Source organism: Rhinoraja longicauda, chromosome 7 (genome assembly GCF_053455715.1).
Source record: "Rhinoraja longicauda isolate Sanriku21f chromosome 7, sRhiLon1.1, whole genome shotgun sequence".
Lineage (NCBI taxonomy): Eukaryota > Metazoa > Chordata > Chondrichthyes > Rajiformes > Arhynchobatidae > Rhinoraja > Rhinoraja longicauda.
The window spans coordinates 45,692,195-45,704,536 of NC_135959.1; the positions used below are offsets into that span (position 1 = coordinate 45,692,195).

At 43.4% G+C, this 12,342-nt stretch overlaps 1 protein-coding gene across 1 annotated transcript in view; it reads left to right on the plus strand.

Moving 5' to 3' along the window:
* The first annotated feature begins 279 nt into the window (after positions 1 to 279).
* Positions 280 to 12,342, plus strand: part of micu2 (mitochondrial calcium uptake 2) — a 253,868-nt gene continuing 241,805 nt past the window's right edge. The window contains exon 1 of the mRNA XM_078402428.1: positions 280 to 495. Within this exon, the coding sequence (XP_078258554.1) occupies positions 286 to 495 (210 nt within the window). The 5' untranslated portion in view covers positions 280 to 285. The remainder of the gene's footprint in view (positions 496 to 12,342) is intronic.

The following is a 12,342-nucleotide window of genomic DNA, read 5'->3' on the forward strand; positions in this document are numbered from 1 at the left end:
TGGCAGGAGATCGCAAAGATATATAGGCGATTGGTAGGGAATTACACAGATATAGAGGCAATTGGCAGGAGGTTGCACAGAGATACATACGCAATTGGCAGGAGGCTTCATGAAAATATATTGGCAATTGGTTTCATGAAGATATATTGGCAGGAGGTCGCATGGAGATACATAGGCGATTGGCAGGAGGTTACAAGCAGCTTGTGGCAGCACAGGTGTGAAGGAGCAGCTCCAGATGTTGTCCTGCCGGGAGCTGTCGCGAGATTTCCCCCAGCTTCCGCCAAGATGGCGTCGTGGCGATGGCTGTCGCCGCTGCTGAGGGGATCCGTTGCCTCTTTCAGCGCCCTGAGGAGCGCCGGGAGCAGGACGCGGCTGAGCCCCGGGGTCTGGCTGGGGCTGGGAGTGGCCGGAGTCGGGGGCCTGGCCATTTACGGCGGGGGTCGGCGGTGGCAATGGTGGAGCCGCAGCTACAGCGTGTACGCGGCTGAGCAGCAGGTGAGCGACTGAGCCGAGGGCCACGCCGGTGACACGGGCCGGGCGCTGCGGCCAGAGGGTGAGGGCAGGCCCCGGTCTCCGGGGTGGCGAGATGCCCCCTGGCCCATCGGGGGAGGGGGATGGCAAGACGCCGTGGACCCGGGGTTGAGGGTGGCTCCTGGCGAGGTGACAGCAAGCCCCCGGCACCGAGCGTGACACTCAAATATCTACCCATCAACAATAAATCAGGAACTGGCAGCAGTATTCAGTTCTGATGTCCACACACTTAAGTCGTCGATTGCATTCTTTTCAGTTTTGGTGACTGTCCCTGACAATATGCAAACTCTCACGTCGGTGGTTGTTACTGGGCATGTACACTGTGGAGAGAGATTTAGGATTCGATTTATTATTGTCATGTGTACCGAGGTACAATCGTGTTGTTTTGCATGCTCTCCAAACAAAATCACATAATGCTATACCTAAGTACAATCAAACCAAACTCGACTACGACAGGTAGACTGAAGGGAAAGATACAGAGTGCAGAATATAGTTCTCAGCAGGAAAAGGATAGTGTTTCTGTTTATTGTGCAGTGTTTTGGTGTTGCCAAGGGACACCAACCCTCAGTTACAAATAAATATTGATATTATTGCTTATATGTTCAACTGTATTTCAAAAATGTACTGTAATCTATAGGTCAGAGGACCAAACTTGAAACTAATGTTCAAGAATTCAATAATGTATATTTATACTTCAATACTTTGAGAGAGTTATGCTGTTGTAGTTGCTGATTGAAGGCAAGAAATTGCAGAGTTTGATTGTAGCCCAGTCCATCACAGAGACCAAACTCCCCACCATTGACTATGTGCATTTCACTCTGGTTCAGAAAAACAACCAACATAATCAAAGACGTACCACCCTTGTCATTCCTTCTGCTCCTATTGGGCAAAAGATTCAGAGGAATGACTGGGGTGGAAAAGGCCTTTGATTATCTTGGGAGAGGCCTTTGATTTTGTTGACTACTTTCCTGAAGCAGCATGAAGTGTGGATGGAGTTGATGGTGAGGAGTCTGGTCTGTGTGATGGACTGGGCTACATCCACTACTAGTCTTAATTCTACAGACCCACCTCCCTTCCCCCTCCCCCCCCCCCCCCCCTTTGCTCAGCACCAGACTCGGGAACAGCTCTTTGCCCTCTGTTATCAGGCTTCTGAACATTCATTCCATAAGTTAGGCTATTTCCTCTTCTTGCGTTTGAGGCAGCAGAAGTTATGTAACGCCCTCCAGGCGCTGTAGCCAGTTTAATGTGCTGTTGTTGAGGGCTGTGAGGTTTACCCCTCCACCAGGGGGGCGGAGGACAGTGCAGTCAAAAATGATGTGCTGCGCTGTTTGCTGGTCTGCTCCACACACGCAGGCTGCTGATGAACGCAACCCCCAACGATGCATGTTGGCATTCAACCATCCGACCCCTGTGCGGAGCAGGTTCAGGGCGACCTACTCTTTGCAGGGCATGTCCGAGCCGGGTGGGGCTGTGGTGTTCGGTGCGACAGTGAATTGAGGAGGTCGCGAAGTCTGTTCCTAGCTGGTTCTCCATGCTCCAAGTATGTTGAAGCCGGAGCCACAGAGGGTCACTGCATGATGGGAGAAACGGTGACGAGATGACAGGCGTTCAGGTCCCAGTTGCTGTGAATCCTGGGCAAGGTGGTACAAAGGATGTTTGCCGTCCGATGGGGCCTTGCACACCAGCCTATGAGTGAAGAACTCTCTGCAAAGCTTGGTGGGTGCGATACCTGCGAGCACCGGCAGGAGATCCGTCGGAGTAGGGCGTAGGCAGCCGGTGGTGATTCGCATGGTGTCGTTGAGGGTGGAGTCCAGCTTGCTAGTATGAGCGCTGCGGCACCATGCTGGGGCGGCGTACTCAGCAGCGCTGTACACGAGTGCAAGAGCACTGGTTCGGAGAGTAGATTAGGGTTAGGGTACTGTTGATTCACCTCTATCCCATTGCGGACATTGGACTCTGTCTACAGAACTGATCCGCTACAATGCTGAGAACTTTTCCTTTGCTCTACCTGTTGTAATTAAGTTTGACTTGATGTTATTTATGTATAGTATAGAATAGTATAATGTTTGGGACAAAGACCCATCATTTATTTATTTGCCTCTGTACTCCACAATTTGAGATTTGTAATAGAAAAAAGTCACATGTAGTTAAAGTGCACACTGTCAGATTTTATTAAAGGCCATTTTTATACATTTTGGTTTCACCATGTAGAAATTACAGCTGTGTTTATACATAGTCCCTCATTTCAGGGCACCATAATGCTTGGGACACATGGCTGCACAGGCATTTGTAATTGCTCAGGTGTGTTTAATTGCTTCCTTAATGCAGGTATAAGAGAGCTCTCAGCACATAGTCTTTCTTCCAGTCTTTCCATCACCTTTGGAAACTTTTATTGCTGTTTATCAACATGACCAATGAAAATCAACATTGTGTTGATTTCAACACTGTTTATCAACATTGTGCCAATGAAAATCAAAGAAGCCATTATGACACTGAGAAACAAGAATAAAACTGTTAGGAACATCAGCCAAACCTTAGGCTTACCAAAATCAACTGTTTGGAACATCATTAAGAAGAAAGAGAGCACTGGTGAGCTTACCAGCAAAGGGACTGGCAGGCCAAGGAAGACCTTCACAGCTGATGAAAGAAGAATTCTCTCTATAATAAAGAAAAATCACCAAACACTTGTCCGACAGATCAGAAAAACTCTTCAGGAGTCAGGTGTGGATTTGGTAATGACCACTGTCCACAGAGGACTTCATGAACAGAAATACAGAGGCTACACTGCAAGGTGCAAAAATAAGATGGCCAGGTTACAGTTTGCCAAGAAGTACTTAAAAGATGAAACAGAGTTCTGGAAAAAGGTCTTGTGGACAGATGAGATGAAGATGAACTTATGTCAGAGTGATGGCAAGAGCAAAGTATGGAGGAGAGAAGGAACTGCCCAAGATCCAAAGCATACCACCTCATCTGTGAAACAGGGTAGTGGGGGTGTTATGGCCTGGGCATGAATGGCTGCTGAAGGTACTGGCTCACTTTTCTTCATTGATGATACAACTGCTGATGGTAGTAGCTTAATGAATACTGAAGTGTCTAGACACATTCTATCTGCTCAAGTTCAAACAAATGCCTCAAAACTCATTGGCCGGTGGTTCATTCTATAGCAAGACAATGATCCCAAACATACTGCTAAAGCAACAAAGGAGTTTTTCAAAGCTAAAAAATGGTCAATTCTTGAGTGGCCAAGTCAATCACCTGATCTGAACCCAATTGAGCATGCCTCTTAAATGCTGAAGAGAAAACTGAAGGGGACTAGCCCCCAAAACAAGCATAAGTTAAAGATGGCTGCAATACAGGCCTGGCAGAGCATTACCAAAGAAGACACCCAGCAACTGGTGATGTCCATGAATCTCAGACTTCAAACAATCATTGCATGCAAAGGATATGGAACAAAATACTAAACATAACTACTTTCATTTACATGACATTGTGTCCCAAACATTATGGTGCCCTGAAATGGGGGGACTATGTATAAACATTGCTGTAATTTCTACATGGTGAAATCAAAATGTATAAAAATGCCTTCATTAAAATCTGACAATGTGCACTTTAACCACATGTGATTTTTTTTTTCTATTACAAATCTCAAATTGTGGAGTAGAGGCAAATAAATAAATGTGGACAAACATTGTGGAGGGCACTGTATTTGGTCCCTGGGTCGTAGGACAGGAAGAGGCGAAAGGATAGGTGCTGCACCTCTTGTGGTTTCTTGCAGAAGTGCCATATAATCGGGATGGAAGAGCAGATTAGAGAGTTACAAAGAGAGTGATCCCGTCAAAAGGGGTTGAGGTTGGAAACATGTTGGTCGTGTGATCTTGTGGAAGCTGGCAGATGCTGCAAAGGATGGTGAAATGGGTGGTAAGAACATGGGTGTTCTGTTTGAGGATGAGGGCAGATGTGTGAAAAATAGATGAGATGCAATTAAGGGCACTGTTGGTTGAGGAGGAGCTCTAGCATGGTTAATCATCATCATTGGTCCAAAAATGCTCACCAAATCCACCCAAAACTTCATCCTCAACATTGATGGTCTCCCAGTATCCACCTCACCTCACATCCGGAATCTTGGAATCATCCTTGATCAAACCCTCTCCTTCGACAAACACATCAAACACATCACAAAGACAGCCTTCTTCCACCTCAAAAACATTGCCCGTCTCCGTCCATCCCTCTCCTCCACAGCTGCAGAAACCCTCATCCACGCCTTCATCACCTCCCGTCTGGACTACTGCAACAGCCTCCTCTATGGCGCACCCTCAAAAATCATCAATAAACTTCAATACATTCAAAACTCCGCTGCCCGTCTACTCACACACACCTCGATCCGTGACCATATCACCCCCGTCCTTTATAAACTCCACTGGCTCCCCATCCCCCAGAGAATCCAGTACAAAATCCTCCTCATAACCTACAAAGCCCTCCATAACCTGGCCCCATCCTACCTGACCGACCTCCTCCACAGGCACACTCCCACCTGCACCCTCCGCTCTGCCGCTGCCAATCTCCTATCCCCCCACATCCGGACTAAACTCAGATCCTGGGGGGACAGGGCTTTCTCCATCGCTGCTCCCACCCTATGGAACTCACTACCCCAAACCGTTAGAGACTCCCCCACACTCACCACATTCAAAACATCGCTGAAGTCTCACCTGTTCAGTACTGCCTTCAACCACTGAAGGTCACCTCACCTTCTGTCTCCTTTCTCTGTTCATTTATTTATTTACTTATTTATCTATTTATTCATTTCCCTATGTTCTCAAAATCTCTGTAAAGCGTCTTTGAGTATATGAAAAGCGCTATATAAATAAAATGTATTATTATTATTATTATTAATGATGAATGAAGACATTTCAAAGAACCAGTGTGGAATGTCTCGTTGTTGGGAAAAAATTTGATTGTTGTTGATGGTTAGCTTCTTCCCAGAAATGGAAGTGGAAAGGTCCAGAAAGGAAAGGGAAGAATAAAAAATGTTCCATTGGAAGGTGAGGTTAGGGTGCAAAAGTGAGGAAATTTTCAGTTCTGTGTGCTATTGCAGGAAACGACAGCAACACAGTCATTGCTATATTGAAAAAAAGTTGGGTAATGGGTCCGAGTAGGGCTGAGGCAAAGACATTTCCGTATCCCAAAAAAGGACAGGCTAACGTGTGCCCACACAAGTGACCTTAGCTGCACCTTTTGCTTGGAGAAAGAGAGTGGAACTAAATTAGTTGTGGAGTCAAAGTTGTTTAGCATGAGGATGAGTTCAGTCAGGTAAATGAGTGTATTGGTGAAGGGGAAACTAGTTGCACCTCTGTTCAAGAATCATACTTTACTTGACCTACGGATGTGTGATAAATTGAAGACCAATTTGGTATTATATAATGTCCAAAACTCTTTAAATCCAATTAAATACAAATGGGTTGTGGACCTAAATGTAGGGATCATAACAGCTGATTTATGTAACAAGCAACCAAAAATAACAATGTGATACAACTGATAATCTGTCCAGTCTACAGAAAAATATACGAGAAAGGCAGAAAAGCTAACGCAATTCTATGACTGTTTAGATCTTTATTTCTTTTTAGGATTAATAAACTAATTGTTCAGTAGATGTTGAGTAAATTTGGATGTTATATTGGTTTGAACTATTTGTATCCTGTTATGAAAAGTGATGGGGAATGTGCAATTACTTTCAAAAATACCCAAATGTGTTTTACTCTGTTCTCTGTTTACTCTCTTTCCTGTTTAATCTTGAATGCTGCTTAAAGAGATTTTTTTTTTTTTTGCATTTAAATCGCATATGGAGAATTAATAAATTCTGACACTTGATTGAACACTGACACCTGAGATTAAGTCTACAGATAGTGCAACAAACATTGACAGGATTCGGAGGTCCATGAAGTGCGTTCGACATGCAAATTAATAAAGATTGGTAAAACCACAGAACTTAACTTCACCAGAAAGTTGAGAAACTTAGATTTGAAGAGAGATTTGAAATAATCTAATTTCTATTAAATCAAAAGAAGTTGGAAGGATTTATTGTTTCAATGGATCAGATTTCTATAGCTGATAGTGATTCCAATTGGATCTAGTATGCTTTTAAATGGCAGCAAGTCCCAGACCTGTGCATATACATCATCAAGCATGGAACCCTCAGATTCACAGTTAAAGCTGTCAATTTGGTCTGTTCCTAGATTCCAGCTTTTTGCTGTGTAGTGTCTGTGAATCATCAAATTAATGCCACATACTAGTAATGTTGCTTTCTCATACTTGGATAAGGATAAGAGGGCGGCACGGTGGCGCAAGAGGGTGGCGCAACGGTAGAGTTGCTGCTTTACAGCGAATGCAGCTCCGGAGACTCAGGTTCGATCCTGACTACGGGTGCTGTACTGTAAGGAGTTTGTACGTTCTCCCCGTGACCTGCGTGGGTTTTCTCCGAGATCTTCGGTTTCCTCCCACACTCCAAAGACGTACAGGTATGTAGGTTAATTTGACTGGGTAAATGTAAAAATTGTCCCTAGTGTGTGTAGGATAGTGTTAATGTGCGGGGATCGCTGGGCGGCGCGGACTTGGTGGGCCGAAAAGGCCTGTTTCCGCGCTGTATCTGAAATATGAAATATATAAAGGATAATAACAGATTGAATGTGGCTGAATTGTTCCTATTGCTCTGTATTCCCTGTTCTTCAGTTCTAAAAGTTACCAATATTATTATCCTTTACGTTAAATATGACTCCAAGCAATTGGAATTTTTTTTCTGCAATGTCCAGGGTCAATGCATTCCTTAGTGTGATACGTGGTCAAGAACAATAATTTCTTTACTTCAAGCAGTGAGATCTGACATTCATATTGAGATCATGATTATAATGAAGTAAAGTAGTCTTGGCAAAACCCAGACTTGGTATTAGTGAAGATGTTGTAGGAGAACAAAGTTTAGAGGGATGTGGGCCAAACGCGGGCAGGTAGGACCAGTATAGATGGGGCATCTTGGTCAGCGTGGGCAAGTTTGGCCAAAGGACATGTTTCCATGCAGTATGGCGCTATGACTTTATGATCATTGACAATTCACAGTTGATAATTCCAGCTGGGTTTTTGTTTGCCCGTGAATGAGAGTAAGCTTGTGGGATGGTATTTTGGTGATTTAGGTTTCAGAATGCAGGATGTATCAGCAGTTTTCCTCATTGTTGTCTTGTTAAAAAATAACACAGAAGGATGCCTCATGACTGACTTGAGTCCATGTTGTTTCCTGGGGAGCAATCCTCTTTCCCCTTACTTCCCTGTACCACTGCAATGTATTCTCTGTGACATGTCTATCACCTGGAAGAAACCCTTGGGGTTTTGGAGAAACCATTCAGACTCTGTACAGAGAACATCCAAACCCAAGATTGAATCAGGCCCCTGACACTCTGAGGCAGCAGCATTAACTTTTTCACCGCTGTGTCGGTATGTTCACTTCTCTGTAGTTCAGACTCACCAGAATGCCTCAACTCTTTAAGGCACAAACCATCTTTATTCTTGGCACATTTGCCTTTCTACACCAGTATTCATTTTCTGCTGAAAATAATTCCTAAACTTTAGATTGAATAGAATTGTCTATCATGAAAGTCTTCAGTATGGAACACTTATAAGAAAGAGTATCTAATTATATTCCTGCTAATTTGGTGATCTGTGATTTAGTGTTGCGCCATATTTTTAAGTCAACTGAATCAAGCTCGGATTTTACTAATCTGGGTTAATTTGTGTAAAGGAAGAAATTGCTTGTGCAAGCCATGCAAAAAATAAAGGATACCATGGTATAACGATTTCAGACAGAGCTGAGCCAAGTAATGCATGTGCCAAATATAAACTGAACAAAGATATGTGCAGACTCAAAACGGGAGTGATGATGGGATCACTGAGCTTTGATAGCTGAGAAATAAACAAGCTGTTGGGAATTTTCACTGTGCTGCTCAGTGAACTATTATTAATTTAACCTTTACCATGATTTTGTAAGAATGTTAATGCACAGAAGCATATGTTGTGATTTGCTTAATAAAGATGAGTTGTTAACAATAAAATCTATCTTTTAATCAACTGCTTTTGCAAATTTGAAACTGATCATCTTAAAAGTAAGTGTACAGTGAAAATAAAACCAGAAATTAAAATCATAAGTGAACTGCATTATCTCAAGTAATGTATCACAAAATGCTGGAGTAACTCAGCAGGGCAGGCAGCATCTCGGGAGAGAAGGAATGGGTGACGTTCCGGGTCGAGACCTTTCTTCAGACCGAAGAGTCACCCATTCCTTCTGAGATGCTGCCTGACCTGCTGAGTTACTCCAGCATTTTGTGATACCTTCGATTTGTACCAGCATCTGCAGTTATTTTCCAACACGTCTTAAGTAATGTGGTCGGGTACATTTCCCGATTAGTGGTCTGCCACAGTATGTCTTTTATGCATGTTATTTTGAAGACTGCATTTAAATCTTTGATTTAGTTGTACATAGAATTCTGATAGATGAATGCAGTTCATTTGCATTTCAGCTGACAATTAAAAAAATTTTAAAGGACATTTTAGCAAAAGACATTGCTGGAGGAACTCGGTGGTCAGGCAGCATCTGTGGAGGGAATGGACCGACAATGTTTTTGGGCAGGATCCTTCTTTAGATAATGGAATGGGGAGGGGGGAAGAAAACTGGAAAAGAGAGGTTGGAGTCAAGCTGGGCCTGGTAAGGGATAGGTGGAGAACCTTCACAAACTTAGTTTTCAAACGTGGGCACTTTTGTCCTTACATTTTCTTAGAAAAATTAGCATAAATACTTTGGAATATTTTCTGTTGATTAAAGACAATACTGTTAATCAATGTTTTTGCAATGCCTAGTCATTCAAATACTATTTTTTTTAAAACAATGTGGGAAGGGAAATCTGCATTACCCAAGTCATTACAGTAAACTGTTAACTGGTTACCAAATGTTTGGAAATCCTATTGATTCTGCATTTGGACTGCAGGGTTCTTTTTTCTTTTAACACTTTTGTTGCTCAGCTGGGTTCACATTGCCCTGCCCTCTGTTTACACTCATAAGAGCTCCTGCTTCCCCTGTGATCCCAATCCATGCACTCCCTTTATGCTCAGCAGGGCTCCATCCGGTTCCCCTCTACTCCCATTTCCAGCACTTCCTTTACACTTAATGGGGCTCCTGTTCCCACTCTTTATCATAGCAAGACACTGGGTCCCCTGCGCTCCCGTTCCCTGTACTCTTTCAACGCTCGCTTTGCTCCTTTGAAAAAATTATAATACTATCGTACAACATCTTGGTGAAAGAAAGTGAACTATAAGTGTGTATTAATAGGACAAGCATCAAATATTCTGGAAAATCTATTCATCCGGCACCACAGTCTTAAGGGTGCTAGATTAACACAGCTATGCTAGTATTGAAGCTGTTATAAGTAAAGGCATTTTGGACATCTTTTGACAAAAGAGGTTTTTGCTAAATTTGCCACAAGTTTGAGCAAATTGAAAAACAAGTAATTTTGAATAAAATGACAGTCATTCATAGGAAGAATGCAGGGACTTAAGAGCGCGAATGCTGAGCAGTCATTAATTGCTATAAACCTAAGAATGACAACACGGACAAATATTTTATTAACTGGATAATTTTTTCATTCTGTCTTGGAGAAATGTTTACAAATTCACATGAAATTAAGCATACGATTTAAATGCTTTTTTCCACAGTGCTTTTATTATCATTGAATTCTAGACTTTGCGATTGCTATTGCAATATTTAACTCACTGAAAATAGAGAGAACTTCAATTCAGTCTCATGAAATTCCTTGTTCTGCTACTCGTCATATGGAGCAAGCGATAGCAACAGACATATGGTGATAATCAACACTTTCCAACTATTTCTATAAATTGTTCTACACCCACACTCTAAACACATTTTTCATTGAACTCACTGACCTACAACAAAGATAAAAATAATAATCTAAACATTCATCTATCATAACAAGCTTGCCCTTGATATCTCTTAATAGAAAATATAAATTGCACATTAATTTTAAAGAAACTGGCAGAAGAGTCTGAAGCCAAAACATTAACCATACTCTTATAATTGCTTGGGTTGGAACGGCAGATGCTAGGTTATGCCGAAACTAGACAAAATTCTGGAGTAACTCAGCGGGATAGGCAGCATCTCTGGAGAGAAGGAATGGGTGGCATTTCACGTCGAGACCCTTCAGGGTGTCTGAAGATGGGTTCCGACTCGAAACGTTACCCATTCCTTCTCTCCAGAGATGCTGCCTGTCCTGTTGAGTTACTGCAGAATTTTGTGTCTCCCTTACAATTGGTGTTGGACCTATTTTTGTTCTTCAGAATGTTCCCCTTTTAGTTGCCATTAAATGAAAATGTTGAAACTGCTGTCAGTTTTTGAAGATGAATGCGTTGACGCTGTTATCTTGGATTAATCCTGAGATATTAATGACACAAAGAAAATCCCATGTTTTTCTTTTAGGTTATTTGAAGTTTTTTTCTGACATCTTGGGGGCGTGGCTGTGTTCTGCAGCTGCGGCTCACCGGCAGTCTCTCCGTTTTTTTTTCGTTTTTTTTTTGTCATTGTCGTTGTTAAATGTACGTTTTGTTTTATTTTTAATTCTGTGTATGTAGGGGGGTGGTGGGGGGGTTGGGAGAAACCTTTTTTTCAAATCTCCTCCTCAACGGAGATGCGACCTTTACCGTGTCGTATCTCCGTTCGCGCTACGGCCTAACATCGTGGAGTCGGCGGCCTCCAGCTGGGATCGACCTTGAAGACTCCGGTCGCAGGGCCTGGACTTACCATCTCGGAGGCTTCGGCCGTGAGCCCTGCAGACCGCAACATCGGGAGCTCGCAGGTCCCTGGCTGGCGACCGGCTTTTGGGAGCTCCAGCCGTAGCAGCTTCGACCGCCCCAAAACGCGAGGTACGATCAACCCGCCCGCAGGCCCTTCATCGCCCTGCGTGGCCCGGCCGCAGCACTTTACATCGCTTGGTGGGGGCTCAGGACTTTCATCGGCCTGCGTGGCTCTGCCGCAGCACTTTCCATCGCCCGGTTGGGGCTCAGGACTTTCATCGGCCTGCTCGGCTCGGCCCTGGGACTTTCCATCGCCCGGTGGGGGCTTCAAAAAGTTGGGAGCCTCGATCACCTCGTGGCACCACGGGAGAAGAACGAGGAGGAGATAAGACTTTGCCTTCCATCACAGTGAGGGTATGCCTAGAGCAATCACTGTGATGGCTGTTTTGTGTAAAAAATTATATCTGTGTGTCTTGTGCTTTTTAATGTCTACTGCCGGACCCTGACGTGAGAGGACGCTGGCGTTGAGTATTCGCCGCTTTTCCGTCTGGATAGTTTGTCTGTTTGTTTCTATGTTAATTGTTTTTGTAAAGCGCTTTGAGCATGTGATAAGGCGCTATATAAAATAAATGGATTATTATTATTATTATTATTATCATGCATGTAAGCCATACCTGGCAAGGAAATAATTTGTTGCTTGTCAGAATGATGCATTGTTGGAAAGTCTCTGAAATCTGTCGCCTTAGTTGAAATATGTTTGCGTATAACAGAACAAGTTTGAAGATTTATTCGTTTTGTCATTTTTTAAATATTGTAACTTTACAAAACATTGTACTTGCTGTACTTGCAGTGTTGTGTGTGATTCTGCTGGCTACTCCCAGAAGGATGTCATTGTGCTGGTGAGGTGCAGAGACATGGAGGCAGAGTGGCGCAGGAGTAGTGTTGCTGCCCAACAGTGCTGGAGACCCAGGTTCG